The following is a 24,628-nucleotide window of genomic DNA, read 5'->3' as shown; positions in this document are numbered from 1 at the left end:
AGCTATAAATGTTTATACATAGCAAATAGGTTGAAACTTTGGTGTTCTGGAATATGTTCTATGAAGCTCTTTCTTTTGGTTGGAATAGATTCATAGCCCCTCGGCCGCATGTCTCCCCTTTTTGCTTTAACTTCTTTGAATCTGCATAATACTTGTATATGCTTATTGAAAATTAGCAGCAAGTACTGCTTGTTATGACGCTGTCATTATTAACTTAATTTAATTAATACAACTTATAAATCAATATTTATGCAAGTTATACCTTTCAGGATTATTATTTGACTATCAAGTTTGTCTATATTGCTTTAATTGTTATTATGCAGGTACAACGAAGCTATGCATCAATTGTGAAGGGCATGTCTTAAGTGCAAATATGCAAGAAAACTGCAATAAGGTTCCATTCAATTAAGGTGATGCTTCTTTTAGAGCCCTAAGGCTTTTACATTGGAAGAAAGCTTGAATACTATCCACATGAAGTAGGGCTTAATTGTTTCATTCTTTGCTCCTAAACTCACACCACCCTAATTCTTTCCTAACCACATACCCAAACCACACACTACAATGCTTAACATTGTATAAAACATCACACACAACATCATTTTTATGTTCCTCCTAGCAAAAACAGTGCCTCCCCTGAATTGTGGCACTGCCCAGTTCCCTTTTGAATGTGACGTGTCTCCACTATGCCGAAGAGGATTCTGCGAAGCTGGTTGGCTAGTTGCAGAACCTGGTTGTAGCCTGGAGAGAAGAGAAGAAGGATGTCACGAGATAAATTTAGGGGTTAAGGTTCTATTTATTGAATTAAGCTGGGACTAATTGGAGTCAAAAACTCATGTCATATACACTGGCACTTCGTTAAGAAAAGATTACTGTCAAGCATTGCTAATGACGCTGTAACTTAGCAATGAAGCAACCGATTCTGTTTTGGCAATAAAACTGATTTTAACAGGATCATTTACACTCATCACATGCATTCATTCAACACATGCTTGTAAATAACTATATAAGCTGATTAAGCTGGTCGTAACAGTTTAGATCAATCACTTTAGTTCAAAGAAAATAAAATTCATATTTCTCAAGTTTTCTATTGAACACCGCTTTTCTCTCCTCTGTTCTTCCCTAAGACAAGACCGAGAGTAATTTTACCTTAGACGAACGTCAATGCTGCCAATACCATGGAGAGCTTCATCGTCATTCTTTATGCAAGGATTGGTGAATCGAATATCTTTCATGATGCTACTACTCTCTTGCTTCAATATATGCATTCCACACTCCTCCATTAGGTCATAAATTTTAAATGAAACATTCGCATGATTCCATTTATTTTCAAAGCATATTCCATCCAAATGATACGTTTTTTTTGTCATGGACAGATCAAAAATAAATAGTTCCTGAAAAGTTTGGGTTCTCCCATCTCCACGGGAAACTTGCTTGCCATTGATGCTCACCATGGTTGTTATACGAGTTCCACTGCTGCGCCTATTCCGCTTTAGAATTGCAAAGCAAAGTGCATTCGAAGGGAACTCGCCACGAAACCAGAATGAAATAGAATCTCCCTTTCTCTTCTCTTCAAACCATGCTGGAATCATTGTTCCTGGCAATGCGAACTCGGTTCTTCCATTCTCGTGCAGTTCCTGTGAGTCATTAATATTTCGTAGGTAGTAGTTAGCATACACTATAACAGTATTATTAATCTAATAATTTAAAAAAAAAATAAAAAGAAACCTGATTGAGTAACACGCTTGTGACCTCAGTCAAGTTGCTGCAGCCTACTGCCGAGAATTGTTTCAAATTTGGTGGAATTCCTGCAATCTTAACTAGCTTCGTGCAAAAATCAACTTTGAGGGAGCTTAGAAAGCGAAAATCTTGGATGCATTCGGGAAGGATTGTGAACCTGTTGCTACTCAGGTCTAATGTTTTCACATTGCGAAACCATGCAAGTGCCAGTGGAAAAAAGTTATCTGACAGCATACACTTATCGAGAGTAAGATTAGTCACATTTGAAGAGCTGAGTGTTCCTTCAACTCCCTCTTCCAACTTGTTGCGTGATACCCAAGTCTTATTGCCTTCTCCCCCAATATATAATGTAAACAGTTTTGGCATATTCACGATCACACTTGGTATCCTATGAAAGGTATGGCCACTCAGATTCAAACAGGACAACTCACAAAGGTTTTGAAATGACGATGGCAAATCTTTTATGTTAGTGCCACACAAACGAAGCATTTCTACCTTTTCCATCTTTCCTAGTATTTCTGGGAATTTCGCAAGTCTATAGCAACCAGACAACATAAGTATTTCAAGTGAGGGCAAATTGATAGATGGAAAAGTCCTAAGACTCTCGCAATCTTCAGCTTTCAAGACTTTAAGATTATTGAGGATACCAACTGAATTGTGAACTGTAGTCAAATTCTTACAACCACTGAATGATAATTTTTGTAAAGTTAGAAGACCGGACACATCAGGTATCTCTTTCAAATATTCACTGTTGTCAAAATTCAAAACATTCAAGGAGGCCAAGTTCTGAAAGAAGAAAAACATCAAGACAGAAAAAGTAAAAGTCAAACAAATAACCATGTGAATTTACTAAACATACAAAATCGAAAAAATGAATTTAGTATACTTGCCTTGGATAAGCTATCCAACTTGTATGACTCAAAAAGATATTCGGGTAACTTGAGCATGCAGAGGTGCTTTGGTTGAAAATCATCTGGAAAACCCTTCAATGGATACCTCCTCCAATCCAATACTCTTAAATTGTTTGGAAGATATTTGGGACCTTCGGAAAAAGAACCATTTTTTATGATAAGTGTCTTCAGATTTACCATATCCTTAAAAGCTAGTCCATCCCATTCCACTTGTACAACTTTATTTTTCTTCTTTTTCGATGGATCACCATTTTCATCCATTTTTGAGGAAGGAAATTCCAGATATATAATCTCAACGGTGCTAGTCCCCTTTCAATACAATATTAAAATCATGAACTAATTAAAATACATATGTATACATAAGACAAATTTATGAAGAGTACAGAGAAAAATAATGAACTAGTATTGCATAAAATATATTGAAGTATGAGAAATTATTAACATGTCCAGGGACGGATTTACATGGGAGGGTGTGGGGACAAGTGTCCCCATTGAAATTTTTTTTAAATTTATTTCTGTTTTCATAGGATAAAAATTTATTTGTCCCCACTCAATAAATAAATTTAACCCCACTTCAATTTTTTTTTTTAATTTATTTCTGTTTTCATAATACATATAGAGAGAAGATCTCACTATCTTATAATAATATTATATTGATTATTTAATAAAAATAATTAAATAATAATAAAAAGATAATTAAAAAACAAGTCAGTAATTTAAATTTAGATACAAAAGTGTCATTTTTTTTATGCTCTCTAAAATTTTAATTCCCTTCTCTTGTTCATTTCTGATTCTCTATTTTCTAATAAGACTTTTTTTTTTTACCAAAGATAGGAGACTCGAACCCGCAACCTCTTAATTGAGTATGGGGAGACTATGCCATTTGAACTATTACTCATTAGCTTCTAATAAGACTCCTTAACTTCATTCTTTAATTTCTTTTGATTTAATTAAATATTTATTTTTATCTTTTTATATTTTGTAATCTATTCACTTATTTTGCATTTTATTTTGTAGTTATGCTATTGTATATATATTTTATTACATAGTTAATAGTTATTGAATAATAAGATTCATCAATAATTTAAATTTTGAAATGTAATAATATTAGTAACAAATTACAGCTGAAATGAAAAGTGAGATCTAAACACACGGATATCCATTTCTTTTCAAGTTAGTTCTAGTTTTGTTGGTGATAATGATATCAACCGGAAAAAATTTCAGTTATGAATATTATAAAGAGTCGTAATCTCATGAGAGATGATTTTTAAATTATTATTTAGTGACATATATAAAAAAATAGACATTTAATTATATTGATAATGAAAGAATTATTCAATTTTTTAAAATATAAAACTTAGAAGAATAAAATTCTAAGTTATATGTTATTATTTAAATTACTATATAAGTATTTTAATTTATTAGTTAAATAACTAGAAGATTAATTATATTTTATAATAATAAAATATAATTATAAAATTATTATCATATTATATATACTATGACCCACTAATAAATTATTATCATACAATATAATTTGTGAGCGTATATGTAATAGCCAGAAAAAAAAATAAATAAATAGATAAGGCGGTGGGACCCACTCCTAGATTTTTATTTTCTTTTTTCTCTAACTCTAGCCACACTCTCTCACTCACCTCCCACCGCCGCACACACTCTCACTCGCCTCACACTCTCTTCCCCACAGCACACACACCTAGACTCCACGGAAAAAAAGAAAGAAAGAAAAGGGAAAGAGAGAATAGGGGAGACCGCAAGAAGCGAAGGGAGGAAGGAGGGAGCTATCCACACCAAGCCACCACGCGAGGAGAGAGAGAGAGAGCCACGCCTTGTCACTGCCGGCCTGGAGCTCGCCATTCGTGTCCCGTCACGTCGCCGCCAGCTGCGTCCAGCTCGCTGCCGTCGCGTCGCCATCAGAGGCCAGAACCGAGAGATGCGTTCGAGAGAGGGGACGAGCGCGAGAGACGAGACGAGAAAGGACAGCCGCCGCGCCTTGTCTCCGTCACTGCTGAGCTTCAACTGCCGCCTTGCCAAGTCGCCGTCGCCATTGTTGAGAGAGAAGAGAGAGCTCGAAGAGAGAGAAACAGAACGTGCGAGAGGAGCCATCGTGAATAGAGGGCTGTTTCGTCACCGGTCGCCGTTCGGGTGAACCTAGGTTGCTAATGGAGCTGTTGGTGCCGCTGGAGCTGAACCGTTCCTGACAATAACCCAAACTATCGCAGCTCCACCTTGTCGTTGCCCTAATCCAAATTCTGCGCTCATTCATTCCATTCTACGTCAATCCTCCAATTTTGACACTCCCGATTCGGTATCTTCGGTCCCTTGGGAAGTTGTGAGTAGGCTTTACATTTATAATTGTTTGACTGTGCATCTATAATTATTTTGACATATATCTATTATGATCTTTGAATTATACTCACTATATTTGTCTAGAACGGTTTTAAATTGATTAGAATAATTGATTTATTAAAATTAAATAATTCATTTTTTATGAAGTTTATACTTTCGGAACTATACATGAGACCATATATATTTTTGATGAAGTCTTGCATTATTTTAAATTGTTTGATTTTATTTGAATATCTATTTTTGAGACCATATATATTTTTGATAAAGTTTTGCATTATTCTAAAATGTTTGAGTTTACTTGAATATCTGCTTTTGAAGCATTGAAGTATTTGTTGGTATTCACTTAGTTTAAAGATTGTGAAATATATTTGAAATGTGTTTTGATTAAAAAAAAAAAGTATGATTGGAAAGGATTTTGATGAGAAAGTATAATATGATTTGATTTGATTCGATACCTTATATATTGGAAAGATCAAAGATTTGTTGTATTTGAAATTATATGTTTTGAATTGGTTTGGGAGGCTCGTATTAGAAAACCGTAGTTAACGGCGGTTATGACGTTAACTCAGATGCATCTAACTCAGACCCCAGCTAGCAGGGGTGTTGCTAGCCTAACGTGTAGGCCACACGTTAGATCTGTTATTCTGTTAGGACACACGAGAGGAAAGGGCTACCCATTGAGGTGAAGTCGCCCAAGTGTGGACTTTTGATTTGATTTCTGTATGAGAACTCCCTTATTGATTCACTTATTATTATCAATTATTATTTTCTAATTAAAATTATTTTAATATGATGTTTATATGGTCTCATGTCGATTATAGATGTATTGTCTAGTTACTGAGTTGCAAAACTCACCCCGTTTTTTTTTCTAAAAACATTTTTCAGGAACAATTACTTGTCTATGTGAGACTCTCTATTCAAGATGTAACGATCTCCAATGAGTACTTATTCGTTGACGAGTTCTTAGATGTATATATGCTCCATATAACACAGGCAGGGTCCAACCATTCTTAATTATTTTAATTTTTGTTAAAAATGTATAACTATTTATTTTAGAACTTGTAAAATATTTGTAACTTTTTTATTCAATTTATATTTGAGTATATAAGGCTTGCTATAGGATTATTTTCCTGAGCGCCGGTCATGGCTCATTTTGGGCTGTGACAATATAATATCATAAGGTGATAAAGCAAATTTAAAGACATAAAACTAAAATCATTGAAATAATAACTTACTTGTTTTTCTTGTAAAACTTGAACTATATCTTCATGATACCATAACCTGCTACGGTTTCCTGGCATATTTGGTGATTCTTGTCGAACAATTTCTTTGCCCATATCCTCTATCAAATCATGAAATGTCACTTGATCCCCAAACTTAATCTTTATGAGTGATTTATCAACCAACCGTTGAATATGATAGCTCATGTTATATCCATAATGGGCATGAAGTATATCTCCAATTTCTTTCAAGTTGTGTCCTTTAAAGCAACAAGTGATATCAAGAAAAATATTCTTCTCATATTCCTCCAAAGCATTATAACTTATTTTAAGTATTTGTTGGATCTCCCTGTTAGGAATTTTTTCATACTGATGTAATGCAGATTCCCAATGTTCTACTTCTTTTCCAAACAAATTGGAACCTATTATTTCCAAAGCCAACGGATGTCCAGAGGCATAAGTTATTGCACAATTTAAAACATTTGCATAATAACTTGAGTTGACTTCATCATTTTTGAAAGCTTTTTTAACAAGCAATTCAAGAGAATGTTTCTTACTTAAAGCAGCTACCTCAAATGTCTTTTCAACATTATGGAGTTTTAGCAAATGTGTATCTCGTGTTGTAATAATCACCCTGCTACCACCACCAAACCAATTAGGTTTTCCAGCAATAGATTCTAACTGCTTTTGTTCATCAACATCATCTAGAATCAAAAGAACTTTCTTTCCACGAAGTCTTTGTTGTATTTGTGAGGTTCCTTCTTTAACACCTTGTATCTGGACTCCCTCCTTCCCTAGTATCTTACAAAGAAGGTTATTTTGAAGATGTACCAACCCATATTTACTTGAATTTTCCCTCACATCTTCAAGAAAGCACACACTTTCAAAGTTGTCAGCTATCAAGTTATAGACAGCAATTGCAAGTGTCGTTTTTCCTATGCCACCAATTCCATGTATCCCTACCATGTGAACTCGATCACTAGAATCCATTTCCAGAAGTGAAATTATATTTGACACTCGAGACTTTAGTCCAACAGGGTAATCAGCAACGGGCAAAGGTACACGATTAATCTTTCTTGAAATTTCTTCCACGATATTTGCAATAAACTTGTGTTCATATCCATCCCTGCCAAATACACACAGATTCTTATTACAATGCAAAATTGTAATATTTTTTATAAATGAAAAACAATTACAGATGAGAAAGAAATATATGAAGTGAAGTTACCCGTGTTTGAAATGATATCCTGACAAATTAGCAACTTGATGCAGAGCCTGCTTCCATTTGTGCACCTTGTTCAAGTCACTCTTGAATTTCTCTTCATGCTTGGCCATTGCTTCTCCGAAACTATTTCTCTGATGGCGCACATCAGAAGGATCAGCCTCATAGAAAACCGGTAAAACCAGGCGATCATTTCCCTTGATGCAGTGAAGGATGTGGACAAGCTCGTCTAAGCAAAAAGAAGAAGAAGCATAGTTAGGAGAGAGGATAATGATGGCAATCCTGGACTCTTCAATTGCCTTGAGAAGTGAGGGTGTGATTTCGTGTCCTCTTTGAAGTTCCTCATCATCAATGAAGGTGTGGACTCCTTTATCAAAAAGAGCTTTGTAGAGGTTGCCAGTGAAACCATAGCGAGTATCTTCGCCTCTGAAACTGATGAACACATGGTATTTCCATGGATATCTGATGGAAGAAGAAGAAGAAGAATGGGTGGAAAAGGAGGAGAAGGAAGATTGCAGAGGCATGATAAGAAAGAAGGATAGAAAGTTGTATGAATGTTGGGAGTTTTGAGTCTCAGAAAACCAAAAGAAAGTAATAAAAATATAAAGTAATATCTTCACTCTATTATACTGTTGGGCTTCCCTTTACTCTGCATAAAAATGGGAATAAATAACTTTGTAAGATCAGCCACATGTTTTGTTCTTTGGTCAAAATTCAAGGAATGGTGCATGCCTCTACCTTGAAATTTGCATAACTGTTATATTGTTCTGTCATTGGATTCATCTATTATTGTTCTTTTCTTGGGGACTCAGGAGGCCAAGACTACATCACAGTAGACAACAATCCTTATTTTTCTTGTTCTTTTGTACACTGAATCCTCATTGATGCGTCTTGTTTATTCTCTGTTACACTTCTTCCATTTCAGTTGAAAAAGAATCTCTCTCTCAACATTATATCACTGAAGAAATTGCACCATTTGCATTAAGTGCTAAATTGAAAGGCAATCTCAACTTTATAGTGCACAACTTTCACATCTTGACTCCAATGAGCAAAGGCAAAATAAAAAATGTAAGGGGACCTGCTTACAATATAATAATCGAAATCCTCATATCTTAAAGTCCACGCTTTTAAGGAGATTCCATTCCATTCGACTCACAAAATTGTTACATAATATGTATATACAGCATCATCCTAACAGTAGCCGTGAGATTGCACTGAGGATTCAGGAAAGCGTGGGATTGAGAAAACCATACACCTTGTTCGTATTCCTAGTTAGTAGTTAGTACCCATTTCGTTACATATTAAGAGCCCTTCAAAGTAATATATTATATAAATGTAAAACTGATTCTCAAAGTATTATTGATCAAAATGAATGGGACAACTAAAATGAGTAATTTACCTTGGACACATGCCAGTGATGCCCCATCGTTAATCATCATTAAGACAAATTTTGCGTGTTAGAAACATCAATGTCCACTAATCATATGAATTTACCAAATGAGGCTGCTATATTGACAATTTTGCAGTTCTTATTTTCAAAAAACTCCTTCTGTTATGGATTGCACTCATCAACCAAATGAAGAGATGCAAAACTAGCAAGGGAAGTGCCACACTTAATAATAATAATATAATAAATTAATAACAATTACACCTTGACATACACAGGTGGGGACAGCCATATAGCTGTGTGCATGCTGATATTGAATCCTCCCTACCCTCCTTCCTAACTGACAGTTATTTAACCCAAAAAAAGAGTGTGTGTTAGAAACAGCAACGTCCACAAACCAATGCATGTTTGGAGGAGCAAGGGGTGGTTCTTATGGTTGGGGAATGCTATTGAGAGCATGATCATCATTATAATTAGTTGTGTCATTTTGTATGGATCAGTGAATCGAATATCTTCCATTATACTACTACTCTCTTCCTTCCATACGTGCATTCCAATCTCTTTTCCAATTGACTCACTCGGCACCTTTCCCTCAAAACCCTTATAATATGCTTCATATGAAAGCTTCACATGATTCCATCCTCTTTTAAAATGTGGTGCTTCATAATAATAATCATCTCTCTTCAGATTAAAAATAAATAATTGACCCATAAGGCCATACCGTCCAAATTGAACTTGGTTGCCATTGATGGTCACAGTGGGTTTTACTTGAAGTGGTGGGGAAAGGATGTCATGTTTGAGTAGAATTGCAACGCAAAGAGATTTGTAAGGGAATATGGTGCCACGAAACCAGAAAGAAATAGAAGCTCCCCTGCTGCGCCACTCAAACCACCTTGGAATGCTTCCACCTGGCATCACAAACTGGGTGTTTCTACCCTGGTGCAGTTGCTGTCATTTATTCATAATGCAGAAGAAGTAGTTAGCATACATTATTAATTTAATATGAATTATGATGTCATCTGCATTCTTAATTATTAAAATGTAACGAAACCTGATTGAGTAACACGCTTGTGCTCCTCGGACTCAATGATTTGCAGTTTACTGCTGAGAAGTCTGTCAAGCATGGGGGAATCCCTCTAATCTCCCGAAGATGCTCGCAATCATCCACATTGAGAACCACTAGAAAGCGAAATTGTTGGATGCATTCAGGAAGGATTGTGAAATTATTGCCTCCTAGAACTAAAGATATCACATTGGGAAACCATGCAACAGCTAGTGGAAAAAAGTCATCTGACAAATTGCAGTTTGTGAGAAAAAGAGATTGCATATGTGAAGAGGGGAGGGAGTGAGTGAGTATTCCATGAAACCCCTCTTCCTGCTCTCCTGATACCCTCCCCTTATTTCCTCCTAACTCAATCTTACAGATAAACAAGCTTGGCATCATGCCAATGACACTTGGTATTCTATACATTTCATTCTCCTCCAAATACAAAAGCCACAATCCAGAAAGGTTACAAAATGAACATGGCAAATCTTTTATCCCAGTGCCAAACAAATCAAGCTCTTCTAGATTTTTCATCTCTTCTTGAATTTCTGGAAATTTCTCAAGGCTTGAGCATCCAGATAGACCGAGTGTTTTCAGTGAGGGCAAATTAATAACAGGTGGAAAACTTCTGAGTTGGGGACAATTTTCAGCATTCAATATTTTAAGTTTAGGTAAAAAACCAACTGAACTGTGAACTGAGACTAAATTACTACATCCTTCAAAAGAAAATTCTTCTAAAGTTTCAAGATTAGACACATCAGGTATCTCTTTCAAAGAATTGCTGTAATCAAAATTCAAAACTTTTAAGCTGATCAACATCTGGAGAAAAAAACAAACAAACAAATAAAATTAATGAACAAACTAAAATAAAACCAAATAAACCTGATCACGTTAATTTGCAAACATACAAAATCCTAAAAATGAATTTAGTACGCTTACCTTGGATAAGCTATCCAACTTGGGTAACATGTAGAGATAATCAGGCAACTTGAGTATAGAAAGCTTTTCTGGATTAAAATTAGAGGGAAAATATCTCGATGGATACCTCCTCCATTCCAATACTCTTAAACTATTTGGAAGGTATTTGGGCCCTCTGGAAAAACGACCATTTTTTATGATAAGTGTTTTGAGATTTTTCATCTCTTTAAAAGCTGTTCCATCCCATTTTACTTCTACATCATCATTTTTCTCTTTTTTTGACGGATCTTCACCTCCTTCCTTTCTAAATAAAGGAAATTCCAAATGTATGATTTCAATGGCACTAGTTCCCTTTCATCACACAAAAATAAGAACATGATTTAATTAAAATACATGTGTTAAAAAAAGTATTTAATAAACTTAAGTAACAAAAAAAAAACTATTACTTACTTGATTATCTTCTAAAACTTTAACGATATCCTTGTAGAACCATAATCTACTACGCTTTCCAGGCACTTTTGACGATTGTTCTCGACATATATCTTTGCCCATGTCCTCTATTAAATCATGTAATGTTATTCTGAATTTATCAATCTTTATGAGAGATTTTTCAACCAACATTCCAATATGATATTTCATACAACTCCCATAATGAGCTTGAAGTATATATGCAAGTTCCTCTAATTCATACCCTTTAAAACAACAGGCAATATCAAGAAAAACACTCTGTTCTTCTTTTCCCAAAGCATCAAAACTAACCTGAAGTATCTCATGTATTTTATCATCAAGATGTCTTTCAAATTTATTCAATGCAGATTCCCATTCTTCTACTTTTTTTCCACACAAGTGACTACCTATTACTTCCAAAGCCAATGGAAGACGGGAAGCATAAGTTACTGCACGGGTTAAAACATTCTTATACCTTGGGTTGACAATATCTGTTTTAAAAGCTTTCCATTGAAGCAACTCTAAGGACCCTTCCTTATTTAAACCTTGTACCTCATATGTTCTTTCAATGTCATGAAGTGTCAGCAAATGTTTGTCCCGTGTTGTAATAATGATTCTGCTTCCAGGATGAAACCAATCAGGTTTTCCCGCAATAGCTGTCAACTGTTCATGCTCATCAACATCATCCAGAACCAAAAGAACTTTTATTTGGCTGAGTCTGCGTTGTATCTGTGAAATTCCTTCATTAACACCTATTATCTGGACTCCCTCCTTCCCTAATATCTTACCAAGAAGATTATTTTGAAGATGCACCAACCCATGTTTTTGTGAATTTTCTCTCACATTTTCAAGAAAACACACAGCTTCAAAATTGTCAGCAATCAAGTTATAAAGAGCAAGAGCAAGTGTTGTTTTCCCTATGCCACCAATTCCATGAATCCCTACCATGTGAACTCTATCAGTAGAATCCATTTCCAAAAGGGAAATTACTTTTGACACTGGAAACTCAAGTCCAACAGGGTAGTCAGCCACTGGCAAAGGCACACGCCCAATCTTTCTTGAAACATCTTCCACGATTTTTTTAATAAACTCATGTTCATATCCATGCCTGCCCAACAAAGATACACATAGATACTTTTACAATTCAAAATTGTAATAATGAGAAACAATTACAGAAAGAAGTATACGAAGTGAAGTTACCCATGTTTGAAATGATAGCCAGACAAATTGGCTACTTCTATCAGAGCCTTCTTCCATGTGTCCACCTTGTTGTTCATGTGATCCTTGTATCTGTTCTCATGCTTAGCCATTGCCTCTCCAAAACTGTTATTTAGATGGCGCACATCAGAAGGATTCACCTCATAGAAAACAGGCAAAACCAAGCGATTGTTTCTCTTGATGCAGTGAAGGATATGGACCAATTCCTCTAAGCAAAAAGAAGAAGCAGCATAGTTAGGAGAGAGCACAATGATGGCAATCCTGGACTCTTGAATTGCCTTGATAAGTGCAGGTGTGATTTCCTCTCCGCTTTGAAGCTTGCCATCATCAAAGAAGGTGTGGATTCCTTTGCCATTGAGAGCATTGTAGAGGTTGCCAGTGAAACCGTAGCGAGTATCTTGGCCTCTGAAACTGATGAACACATCGTATTTCCATTCATATCTGATGGAAGAAGAGGAAAAGGGATGGGCATAGTAGGAGGAGGAGAGGGATTGGAGAGCCATGGGATGGAAGCAAGAAGGATATATGAAAACCAGAGAAACAAAGTAGTAAATATATATAAAGAGAGAGAGAGAGAGAGAGAGAGAGAGAGACAATAATAGTGGGTGTAAGTCTAAGTAAGTCAACTTAGCAACCACGCAGAAACTGCATTCATTCATTATTGATTCCTTTGGAACACCTCTGACCCACGCGTCAAAAGAATCCTAGGCTATGCTACGGTGTAATTCTTATTAACTCTTTCTTTAGAAAACACTGACTTATTATTAGTTTTTGCCTCGAAATTTCAAGGAAGTGAAACCTTGTTTCCCATCGGCCATCATGATTTCTTGTTGCATATTGCATACAAATTCCACGCGGTATCATTATTCATCCCCCATGCAGTAACTTGTCCGTAGATTAAAACTTTAGCAGTCAAAAAAGGTGGAAAAAAGGTTACATCTTTTATAAAAACAGCACTTTGATGTATGAATGAGTAGACAAATGTTGGAATTTAGAACATAAATGTTATAGTTTGTAAGCTTTCATTAATTAACACTATCCAATATAAGATGTGAATTGAATTTGCCTGTTTTATTCTTGTGATAATGTGTGATAATCCCAAATTTCTTTAATTAATCACACTTATACAGACTAATTGAGTTGATGTCATAAGGTGTGTATGAAATCCCAAATTTCTATAATAATTATATATAATATTAACTCATTTAAAATTATGCATAAATATATTTTGTTCTTTCCTCAAAATTTCATGGAAGAATATCTATTTCTACCTTGCATAATTAATTGCTTAGTCTATTATGATTCTCATCTTGTGGACTCAAGCCACCAAAAACAAAAAACAAGAACAATAATGATAAAAAGTGTTATTATCACTTTCTTATAGTCTAATTTTCCTTTTTCTTTTTTTCTTTTCTGTGTAATGAGTCACTAAACTTGTTACAGAACTTCATGCAATAAGACTTTCATGTTTTGAACATAACAAAGGTAATATTAGGATACCTAATCAATTATAACATCCTTTATGTTTACTCTTTTATTAGGAGAATCCATCATAAACACAAATTATATTCCTTCAATCTCAAACAAATATCCAACTGTTAATCTTACTTTAACTAAAATAAATATTTGTTTAAAAAACTAGACAATATTAAATTTTTCATTAATGACCTATTGACCTTACTAAATGAAATAATCAGTATAAAAAGAGTTACTCAAAGTCTCTAAATAATTGTGAGCACCCATATTTAAAAATTAGAACAAAATTAAAGTCACAATCTAATTCTCATTTTCTTTAATACTAACCTAGCCTTTGTCTCGAAATTTCAAGGCTAACGTTGCATAACTATCGCTGTCTTATTTATTATTACTAAGAGTAAGATACAACTGCTACATGAGAAAGAAAGAGAACAAATAAAATAATATAATTTTATATTTGATTTAATTCAACGTAATATATGTGTTTGTGTTCTTAGAATTTGTTGGCATAAAATCTTTCAAGAGTAATCACATGTGAACTTTAACCTCCTTTGTATGTGATGCTTTTTAACTACAAAGTGGAGTAAAAAATGTGATGTCAATGTCCTGAATTGATGTCTATTTTTAGAAAAATAAGTTATTCTCTTAAACCATGCCGGAATGAAAAAAATAGAGTTTACTGTGTTTTCTTTTTACATTGTATACAAATTTCAAGGAAGGAGGGAAGAAAACTGTTACGGACCATCAAAGTCCAGCCCAAATTAGTCGCCGGGTCGAGTCACCACCTCTGACCCAAGCCCAAACTAACCCTTACAAAGGAAACCAGCAGGCCGGTCCCCACACCCGACCCGGACCACACCCGGTCTCTCCATCTGTGTAACTCAGCACACCCTGGCAAACCGGTCGGGTCGGCTTCCCTTGGGAAGCACGCACCTAGGGGTGGCAAACGGGCCTAAACCTGCCGGGCCGATCTGCGTAACCTGCCAAAAAAGGCGGGTCGGGCTGGAAAATTGGGACCGCCAAATAGCAAAAGCCCGCTTGAATCACGGGCTTTGGCGGGGCGGGGCGGGCTTCCCCGCCGGACTTTGTATTTTTTTGGCAAGGGATATTTTTACAATTTTTTTTGTTAAAACCCAAATTCCCCCAACCCAACTTACAAGAGAATGAAGATGAAAATTGAGTGTTTTGGATTATATTTATTTTGTTTTAGAGACAATATTGTTAATTATGTTTTGGATTATGTTTATTTTGTTTTGGGAACAATATTTATAATTATGTTTTGGATAAAAATTTGGTTTATAATTATGTTTATTAGATATTTATAATTACAAAGATTTTAATGTTTGTGAATATAAAAATTATAATTTGTTTATACAATTATAATAGTTAAAAGTAAAAAATAGAAGAGATTTTTTTATATCTTTATATATATTATTTAATAGTTAAAAGTAAAAAAAAAAAGATATTTGGCGGGCTTAGCCCGCCAGCCTGCCGTTAGGCGGGGCGGGCTAGGATTCTGGGACCGCCTCACCAGGCGGGGCGGGGCGGGCTTCTGGCGAGGCGGGGCGGGGCGGGCTTCCCCGCTTGCCACCCCTACACGCACCCATAGCTCCGACCCGAGACCCGGAACGATCAGCACCTCCCACGTGGACAGGGGCAGCTCGCGAATACCCTGGCCAGTGGGTTAGGTCATCTTTTGGACCCATCCAACACCATATATAAGGGGAGAGGTCAGCTCTCCCCCCGAGGTATGTCAAACTTTTACCTAATTCGGCCATCTTCCCGTACGGACTCTGACTTGATCGTCGGAGTGTCCTTGCAGGTGGCCACCCCCTGTGCTCCACTCCACCTTCGACATCATCGACGCACATCAGTCCTCGCTCTATGTCAGCTCAGGGTCTCCCCTGCCCCTCTACTCATCATCATCCGACCCGTCGAGTACCCGAGGACATCAGGTAACGAACATTGGCGCCATCTGTGGTGACCCCGGCGCAGACATGGAGCGACCCATCACTTCGGAGGAGCTCCGTGAAGGAGGCGGGGCCCGCCTGAGTAGGGCAAGTTCGACAGCCCGCGCTTCCGAACAGCCGAGATCCTCCGTCCAACCAAACCAACAAATGTACACCAAAACCCCCGAAAGACGTCCTTTCGGGGGACGGGGGCCGACAGCGCCAAGATCATGCAAGAACTCAGGCATAGAGTACAAAACCTTGAGCGAGAGCTGGCGGCGAGGGGCCGATCCCACGAAGACGTTAGCCACTCCCACGGCGGCGTCAGCCGATCCCACGCCCGCACTCGCTCCCCCTCCCGAGCACACGACAGCCAAGAAAGAAGCATAACAAGGCGCGACGAGGCGTACATACAAGCAACTTCCCGCCCTACCCAAAGCGGGTCGGAAAGCCGCTGGGAATCTCAGAAGGGTAAGGCCAGGAAACAACAGGACCCCCATTATCATGGGAGCCACTCCTTTTCATCCCTCGATCCTCAAGGTCTGGCTCTCGAGAAACTTCGACAAGCCGACGGACATGAGGTACGATGGAACCAAGGACCCCCAGAAGCATATCACAGCCTTTGAAGCGAGGATGAACTTGGAAGGGGTAGGCGATGGGTCAGATGCTGGGCATTCTCTGTGACGCTGGCCGGCCCGGCGATTCGATGGTTCAACGTCCTCCCACAAGGGTCCATCGCAGCTTTCACAGACATATCCCAGAGCTTCCTAGCTCGGTTCACGACACGCATAGCCAAGGCAAAACACCCAATCAACTTATTAGGGGTTACCTAAAAATCCGAGGAGCCGACCAGGAAGTTCCTAGACAGGTTCAACGATGAGTGTTTGGAAATCGACGGCCTCACGGACTCAGTCGCTAGTCTATGCCTAACAAACGGCCTGCTAAATGAAGACTTTAGGAAGCACCTCACAACTAAGCCTATATGGACCATGCAGGAAATTCAAAGCGTGGCTAAGGAATACATCAATGATGAAGAGGTCAGTCAAGTTGTAGCAGCCAATAAACGGCAGCTCCCTATAGGAAGGTTCACGAACTACACGTCACTTACAGCGCCTATAGTAGAAGTCTACCAACAAATTGCAGACAAGGGAATCCTATCTAGACCTAGACCATTGAAAGAGAGAACGGGAGGCAACAAAAGCCTCTACTGTAATTATCACAAGGGATTTGGTCACAAAATCCAAGACTGCTTCGACCTCAAGGATGCCTTAGAACAGGCCATCAGAGAGGGAAAACTGAGCGAATTCTCCCGGCTCATCAGAGAATCGAGGAGGCAAGAAAGGGAACACTCCGAGAAAGATCGGAGCTGAATTGTTAAACCAAGGCAAGAACCCACAGGGGATGCCAATAACCCCCCAACTTTCGTGGTCAACATCGTAGTTGGGCGCGACAACCCCCCCAAATCCAAGTCGACAGCAAAAAGGGACACCCGGGTACTCTCCATCTCGACAGATGGTCCCGTCACAAGCAAAGGGTATCCCACAATATCTTTTGGCTCGGAAGATAAATGGTTCTATGATCTCTCCGAAAACCCCCCATGGTAGTTACCGCGATGGTCGGGACAGGACTAGTCAGGCGTATCCTCGTCGACACGGGAGCTGATTCTAACATTCTGTTTAGAAACGTGTTCGACGCCATGGGGCTCAAGGAATCCAACCTCAAGAATCACCAGCCCGGAGTCATGGGAGTAGGTGACAACTACATTAAACCCGACGGGATGATCTCTCTCCCAATCTGCCTAGGAACTGGTGACGCCAAGAAATCGGTTATGGCGGACTTCGTAGTCCTCAGAGACTCCACTGCCTATAATATCATCCTAGGGAGAAAAACTATCAATGAATTCTCAGCTGTAATATGCACCAAGTTCCTAACAATGAAGTTCATAACGGACAAGGGAACAGTTGGTTCCATAAGGGGAGACCTAGAAACGGCAATCGCCTGCGACAGCGCCAGTCTCTCCTTAAGGAAAGAATCTAAGAGGGCAGCCGGCGTATTCCTAGCAGATCTGGACGTCAGGATAGAGGACAAGCCAAGACTAGAACCAGAGAGGGACATGGAAAAGATCCAAATAGGAAAGTCAGCAGATCAGTTTACCTTCGTAAACAGAAACCTGCCCCATGAACTCAAGGGCCCCCTCGTAGATATCATAAGGGCAAACAGCAACCTCTTCGCATAGACTCCATCAGACATGCCGAGATTGGATCCCGAGGTCATATCCCACCGGCTAGCCATAAAGCCTGATGCCAAACCGGTAGCCCAGTGGCGAAGAAAGATGTCGCAAGAAAGGGCTGAAGAAGTCGCCAAACAAACAGCAGGGTTGCTAGAAGCAGGGTTCATCAAGGAACTCGAGTACTCCAACATGGCTATCCAATGTCATCCTAGTCAAAAAAGCCAGCGGAAAATGGAGAATGTGCGTTGATTACTCCGATCTGAACAAAGCATGCCCAAAAGACTCTTTTTCCCTCCCCAACATCGACACCTTGGTTGACTCAGCGGCAGGATACCGTTTTCTCAGCTTCATGGATGCCTATTCTGGCTATAACCAGACCCCGATGCACCAACCTAACGAGGACAAAACGGCATTCATAACACCAGGAGGCACCTATTGCTACAAAGTAATGCCCTTCGGGCTGAAGAACTGATAAACCCATATTTTATGATATATTTTATGCTTAGTTTGAGTGATTTATTCAATCCTTCACCCACTTATTCATATTAATTGCATGGTTTTACTTTCCCTTCCTTATTATGTGATGTATGTGAAAAACATGTTTCCTATGCTTAAAATTAACAATATGATAAGTTTACTTTTTGCAAGATTCACGTCGAAAAAGCAAAAAATGACGAACGATCGACCTAACGGGAACCCGGGACTGATCACCCCGGGAACCATAGGGACCAAAATTACAAAACGACTCAACGATAAGCAGCAGAAATGATAAATACCATAAAAGCGGTAAACCAAAAGGCCGCGACGGCAAGAGTAAACAAAACATAGCAAAAAGCAAAGCCGCGACGGCCAGAGAAAGCAAGCAATAACCAAGAAAAACGGCAGTAGAAATAAAAATCCAAAGTATTCGTTACAACCAAAGGGCGCCTTATAATAGGCCCCAAAATAAAAGCAAGTACAAGAACAAAGCAAGGAACATAGAGATTAAGATAAGTATCCATCTAGTGCTTGAGGATGTCAACAATCTTCCCGCCCTCCACTGTCTTCATAGCCCCAACTTAAGAAAGGTCAAGGTCGGTAGCCAGCACGACCACCTGGAGCTTAATCCCTTTCTCGGTCAGCTTGACGGCCTCTCGGGCCCCCTTTGCAAGCTCCTTATTCTTCTTCTTCAAGGTGGCCATCTCCTGAGAAGCAGCCTCTGCCGAGCTCTCCACCAACTTCAATTTTTCCTCCAACTCCTCGACCTTCTTCTTGGTAGTAGCAGTCTCACCACGGGAAGTGTTCAAATCCTTCATCAAGGCCATATCCCGATCCACTAGCCTGTTAATCTCTTTGGCATCTTCCTCCGCCTTCTTCTCCTGCTCGGACAATTTAGTCTTCAGAGACTCCTCCCGAGATCTTGAATCCGTCAAGTCCTTTTGGGAGTTCCGAAGCTTCACTTCCATGGCATGATAATTGCCCAAGACAGGCTCCACTTTTTTAGCAATAGCTGCGGCTCAAAGAAGGCTTCGGTAGATCCACCTTGCCTGCCCGGAAAGGTCGGCCTCATGGAAGAACTCTTCAGTACCCGGGAGCAACTGTGATTCAATAAAGCCATCGGCATCAAAATTCTTCTCCATAACTGAAAGTGCCTTCCCAGAATCACGCTTCCTCCTCTTAGGGTTACCGACGACCTTTTCGTCATCACCAAAACCCAAATCCTCCTCATCAAAAGGAGTCTCCATTTCCACACTTTGGAACCCCGAAGTATTCTTAGGAGGAACATTCTCTGGCTGAGCCTGGTCGGCCCCGTCAACCCGACCACTGGCCTCCCCAGTCTCCCCCTGCTCCTGACTCGCCGAAGGAGTCATCGAGGAGTTGTCATCACCCTCATCATTTCCCTTGATGAGGTTCATCAAGTCAGCTAAGATTTTCTTCCCACCAGCCATGGAAACTGCAAGCAAAGGAAGAAAAAGCAAAGGTGTGAATAATAGGACAACAAAGCGTTAAAAAAAAAACACAAAGGAAAAAGAACTCACCAATATACGACCGACCGGCCTCCTGGTCCCCCATAACCATACGAGGATTAAGGTTTTTCTCGCCAAAAATAGCTAACAAAATATCAGCGATACTACGATCCTCCGAGCTCAACCAGTCATAAGAAATTTTTATCAGGTAATCGGATCCCGTCCCAAAACTCCAATAGGTCGGGATCCGCCTCTCTCCCTCCACCGTAAGCCAGAAGGGTTGATGACCCTCGATCGGCCTAACTTTGAAAAAAGTAGACTTGAAGCCATGAAAGGAGTCCTCGAAGAGACCAAAGATCCTGCGACCTTGCTGGGCCCTGAAGGACATGTACCCCTTCTTCGCTTTCCCCTGGCGAGAAGGATTCGTAAGAAGGAAAAGATAGAGGAAGACGTTTACAGAGGTCGGAAGCTCCAGGTATTCGCAAACCATCTCAAAGCACCGGATGGCTGCCCAGCTGTTCAGATGTAGTTGCGACGGAGCTACATCGCAGCGATTCAGCAAACCCATGACAAAAGGGGAGAAGGGTAGGCGAACCCCTAGGGTCGTAAACATGGGTTCGTAAATCCATAACCAGTCAACAACCCGAGGAGCCGCCAGGTTCTTCTGACAAACGCGCTCCCGATTAGCAGGGACATAAACCTGGTAAAGAGCCTCCTCAGGACCTCCCCCACACAAGAGCTTAGCCTGGCGCAACTCTTGGAGGCCCTCCTTTGTAACCTTGGAAGGGGTATCCCTCACATCAGAAGAAACCCAGGCGTAATGGTCGACGAAATCGGCCAGCGGCCGCTGGGCTTGGTCGGGGAGAACGAGGCGATCAGCCATACCTACAGTGGGGGCACCACTTAATCAGAACGGGAGGTTGGGAACCCGCAAAACAGCAAAATAAGTTACAGTTAAAACCACCTCCTAAGATACCCCTACCCTAACCCAGAACCTAAAAAGCTAACCCAGAAAAACCCAGTGGTGCCCCCTCTAAAGGAAGAAGCAAAGAAAAACAAAAAAGAAACCTAGGTATGCACATAACACACAAAGGCACCAAGAAAAACTAAAGAAAAGGAAAGGCAAGAAAAACTACAGCAACATACCAGAAATGTAGAGTCTGAGAGAGTTGAAGGAGAAATCCAAAAAATGAAGTAGCAGTAGGAGCAGGAATGAAAAGCAGAAGCAGTAGCAGTTCGAGAAAGTAGAAGAGGAAAGAAAGGAAAGTGGAGAAATAAGGAGTTGCGAAAATATAAAGGGGAAAACGTAACCGTCAGGAAGAAGCGCTAAAAGGCAGGGGCATACCTGTCATTTTGCACGAATTTCAAATCATGAAAAGATGGGCATTTAATGCCCCGCACAGAAGCCAAGGAGGCAACGCCAAAAATGAGATAACCACGCGTGCAAGACAGGAAGCGCCACGAACGAACTCCCGGGAAGAGAGAATACATCCCCCTGCGAGTAAGACAAACGCACCTAGCCACGAACTTCGAACTTCGAGGCGGTGCGTTGGGGCACTATTACGGACCACCAAAGTCCAGCCCAAACTAGTCGCCGGGTCGGGTCACCACCTCTGACCCAAGCCCAAACTAACCCTTACAAAGGAAACCAGTGGGCCAGTCCCCACACCCGACCCGGACCACACCCGACCCGGATCACACCCGACCCGGACCACACCCGGTCTCCCCATCTGTGCAACTCAGCACACCCTGGCAAACCGGTCGGGTCGGCTTCCCTTGGGAAGCACCCGTAGCTCCGACCCAAGACCCGGAACGATCAACACCTCCCACGTGGATAGGGGCAGCTCGTGAATACCCTGACAAGTGGGCTAGGTCATCTTTTGGGCCCATCCAACACCATATATAAGGGGAGAGATCAGCTCTCCCCCCGAGGTACGTCACACTTTTACCTAATTCGGCCATCTTCCCGTACGGACTCTGACTTGATCATCAGAGTGTCCTTGCAGGTGGCCACCCCCCGTGCTCCACTCCACCTCCGGCATCGTCGACGCACCTCAGTCCTCGCTCTACGTCAGCTCAGGGTCTCCCCTGCCCCTCTACTCATCATCATCCGACCCGTCGAATACCCGAGGACATCAGGTAACGAACAAAAACATAGACTAACAATTAGAGAAAAACCCAAAACCGCTTCTGATAATTACCTCGAAAGACAACGAGGCCCTTAAAAAAAAATTCAACCCGACTCTTGACAATTACTTCGAAAGGACAACGAGACCCCTGTGCCAAAAAAAGTCAATGTTGCTTTTTTTGGCACAGGGGCTAATCAGTCCCCAAAAAAAAAAGATCAGGGCCGGATTGGGTGTTTTTCTTTTCTTGGGGCCTCGTTGTCCTTTCGAGGTAATTGCCAGGAGTTGGGTGGGTATTCACTCTAATAATTATTATCAATGTTATTCGTACATCAAAATTAGCTACTAAAATCATTCATCAATATATGTGTGGTTTAATTTATTTTTAATGTATATTTGTGTATTTCAACTTGTATTTTATATTAGTGGCTGACTTTGGTAACTGATTTTATATTAACTATCTATTCTTAATATATAAAAGTAGATACATAAGTTTACCTACATTACTTTTAAAATGTCTTTTTCTTTCTACTAATATTATGTCTGTAACATCACTTACTTGGCAAAATATTATAATCAACTACTCAATTTTTGCCAAATCAAATATTATTTTCAAATCAGCAAAAAAATAAAATAAAATATACAAAAATTTGTAATCAAATTTGTAACCTACAAAGATATTGAATCCATATCTATATATTTATCAAATCTCACCATTATAAACAATACAATAAATTTATAACTCCAATAATTAATTTATTAATTTCTATAAATAATTCATTAAATATAATAAACTTTCATATTACAAATGAAATAATAATATTATTAATCATAATAAATTTTACGTTATAAATATTCAAATTTCATACTATTTGAACTACTTATATAAGTCTCTTGTCACTATTCCTTCAAATGACATCAAATTTAGCACAAATCTATCTATTCTTAATATTTAAAAGTAGACACATAAGTTTACCCATATTACTTTTAAAACATCTTTTTCTTTCTACTAATGTCATGTCAGCAACAACGCTTACTTGGCAAAATATTAACCACTCAATTTTTGCCAAATAATATACACACAAATTTGTAATCAAATTTGTAATCTACAAAGACATTGAATCCATATCCATATATTTATTATATCTCACCGTTATAAACAATGCAATAAATTTATAACTCTAATAATTAATTTATTAATTTCTATAAATAACTCATTAAATATAATAAACATTCATATTACAAATGTAATAATAATATTATTAATCATAATAAATTTTAGGTTACAAATATTAAAATTCCATACTATTTGAATTACTTATATAAGTCTCTTATCACTATTTCTTCAAATGACATCAAATTTAGCACAAAAAATTCATTTTCAAACTACACAACATCTCAAACTTACTCAATGGAACATCATTCTTTGGACAATATCACCAAACAAAAAGACAATTAGTTTATCAAAGTTCGCGTGGTTCATCTAAGGGAAACATTAACACCCACAAATGAAGAAGAGTCTCTTTGCTTAAAAATGATTATATTAAATAAAAAGGTACAAACAAACATATTTATTATATTTTTAAATTGAATTTACGAAAAAATACTTTAATTATTTTTGTTTTTTATACTTTTTATATTATTTTATAATACTTTATATATAATTGTATTTTAATATCGTTAAAATTATACTTCTTTTAATATGATATTCATTATTCTTTTTTAACTAATTATGAACTATAATTTACTAACACTGCAGGGAAGGAAAAGTCTATAATACTATAAAAAAAATTAAAAATAGAAGATATAAATAATTTGTATAGGCCAATTAAAGGTATAATGAAAGCAAACTTTTTACTCACAATTGTTGTGAAAGAAATTAAAGATCCAATTTGAACATTTTCCAAGACTATTTTAAATTTGCATCACTTGAAACATTGTCTGACAGAGTGGGTCAAAGAAAAATACTAACAGGTAATTTCGTTTTATACTATTTTAATTATTCTTATTAAAAATTATTTATTCAAAAAAAAATCTACACATTTTTGTTCTTTTTATTGTAGACGTCATTGAAAAAGTACATCAAGAGATTAAGAAAAAAAAAATCATACAAATTCAAGACACATCTTCGGAAGAAAAACATACTTGCAAAGATGGAACAAACTATTAGAATATCATAATTAGGGAACAAAATCAGGAAAATATCAAAGAAGATTAGAAAAAAATCAATCTAATTTATTAGGATATTATTCCATAACGAGAAAAAGTACATCAAGAGATTAAGAAAAAAAAAAACCATACAAATTCAAGACACATCTTCGGAAGAAAAACATACTTGCAAAGATGGAACAAACTATTAGAATATCATAATTAGGGAACAAAATCAGGAAAATATCAAAGAAGATTAGAAAAAAATCAATGTAATTTAT

At 38.3% G+C, this 24,628-nt stretch overlaps 2 protein-coding genes across 3 annotated transcripts; both read right to left on the bottom strand.

The window, feature by feature from the left end:
- Positions 1-360: 360 nt before the first annotated feature.
- LOC110272157 (TMV resistance protein N) lies at positions 361-8,810 on the bottom strand. The gene is made up of 6 exons (XM_088486282.1): positions 7,464-8,810; positions 6,251-7,361; positions 2,628-2,957; positions 1,726-2,523; positions 1,147-1,634; positions 361-738 (listed from the first exon to the last, which is right to left on the bottom strand). The coding sequence occupies exons 1-6, from the start codon at positions 7,979-7,981 to the stop codon at positions 522-524; spliced, it is 3,462 nt and encodes a 1,153-aa protein (XP_088342408.1). The 5' UTR covers positions 7,982-8,810; the 3' UTR covers positions 361-521.
- Positions 8,811-8,946: 136 nt separating this feature from the next.
- On the bottom strand, positions 8,947-13,031 carry LOC107644583 (disease resistance protein Roq1). Of its 2 annotated transcripts, XM_088486285.1 has the most exons (6): positions 12,455-13,031; positions 11,258-12,362; positions 11,101-11,158; positions 10,829-11,061; positions 9,896-10,708; positions 8,947-9,792 (listed from the first exon to the last, which is right to left on the bottom strand). In XM_088486285.1, the coding sequence occupies exons 1-6, from the start codon at positions 12,973-12,975 to the stop codon at positions 9,196-9,198; spliced, it is 3,327 nt and encodes a 1,108-aa protein (XP_088342411.1). In that variant the 5' UTR covers positions 12,976-13,031; the 3' UTR covers positions 8,947-9,195. The 2 variants fall into 2 exon arrangements, with proteins under 2 accessions (XP_088342411.1, XP_016203958.1); XM_016348472.3 differs by having other exon boundaries at positions 10,829-11,158; positions 12,455-13,030.
- Between the last annotated feature and the right edge of the window lie 11,597 nt (positions 13,032-24,628).

The sequence above is a fragment of the Arachis ipaensis genome, chromosome B5 (assembly GCF_059453495.1).
Source record: "Arachis ipaensis isolate K30076 ecotype BB chromosome B5, ASM5945349v1, whole genome shotgun sequence".
Taxonomy (NCBI): domain Eukaryota; kingdom Viridiplantae; phylum Streptophyta; class Magnoliopsida; order Fabales; family Fabaceae; genus Arachis; species Arachis ipaensis.
The sequence above is the reverse complement of the archived record's forward strand: the minus strand, read 5'-3'. Positions and strand labels throughout refer to the sequence as shown.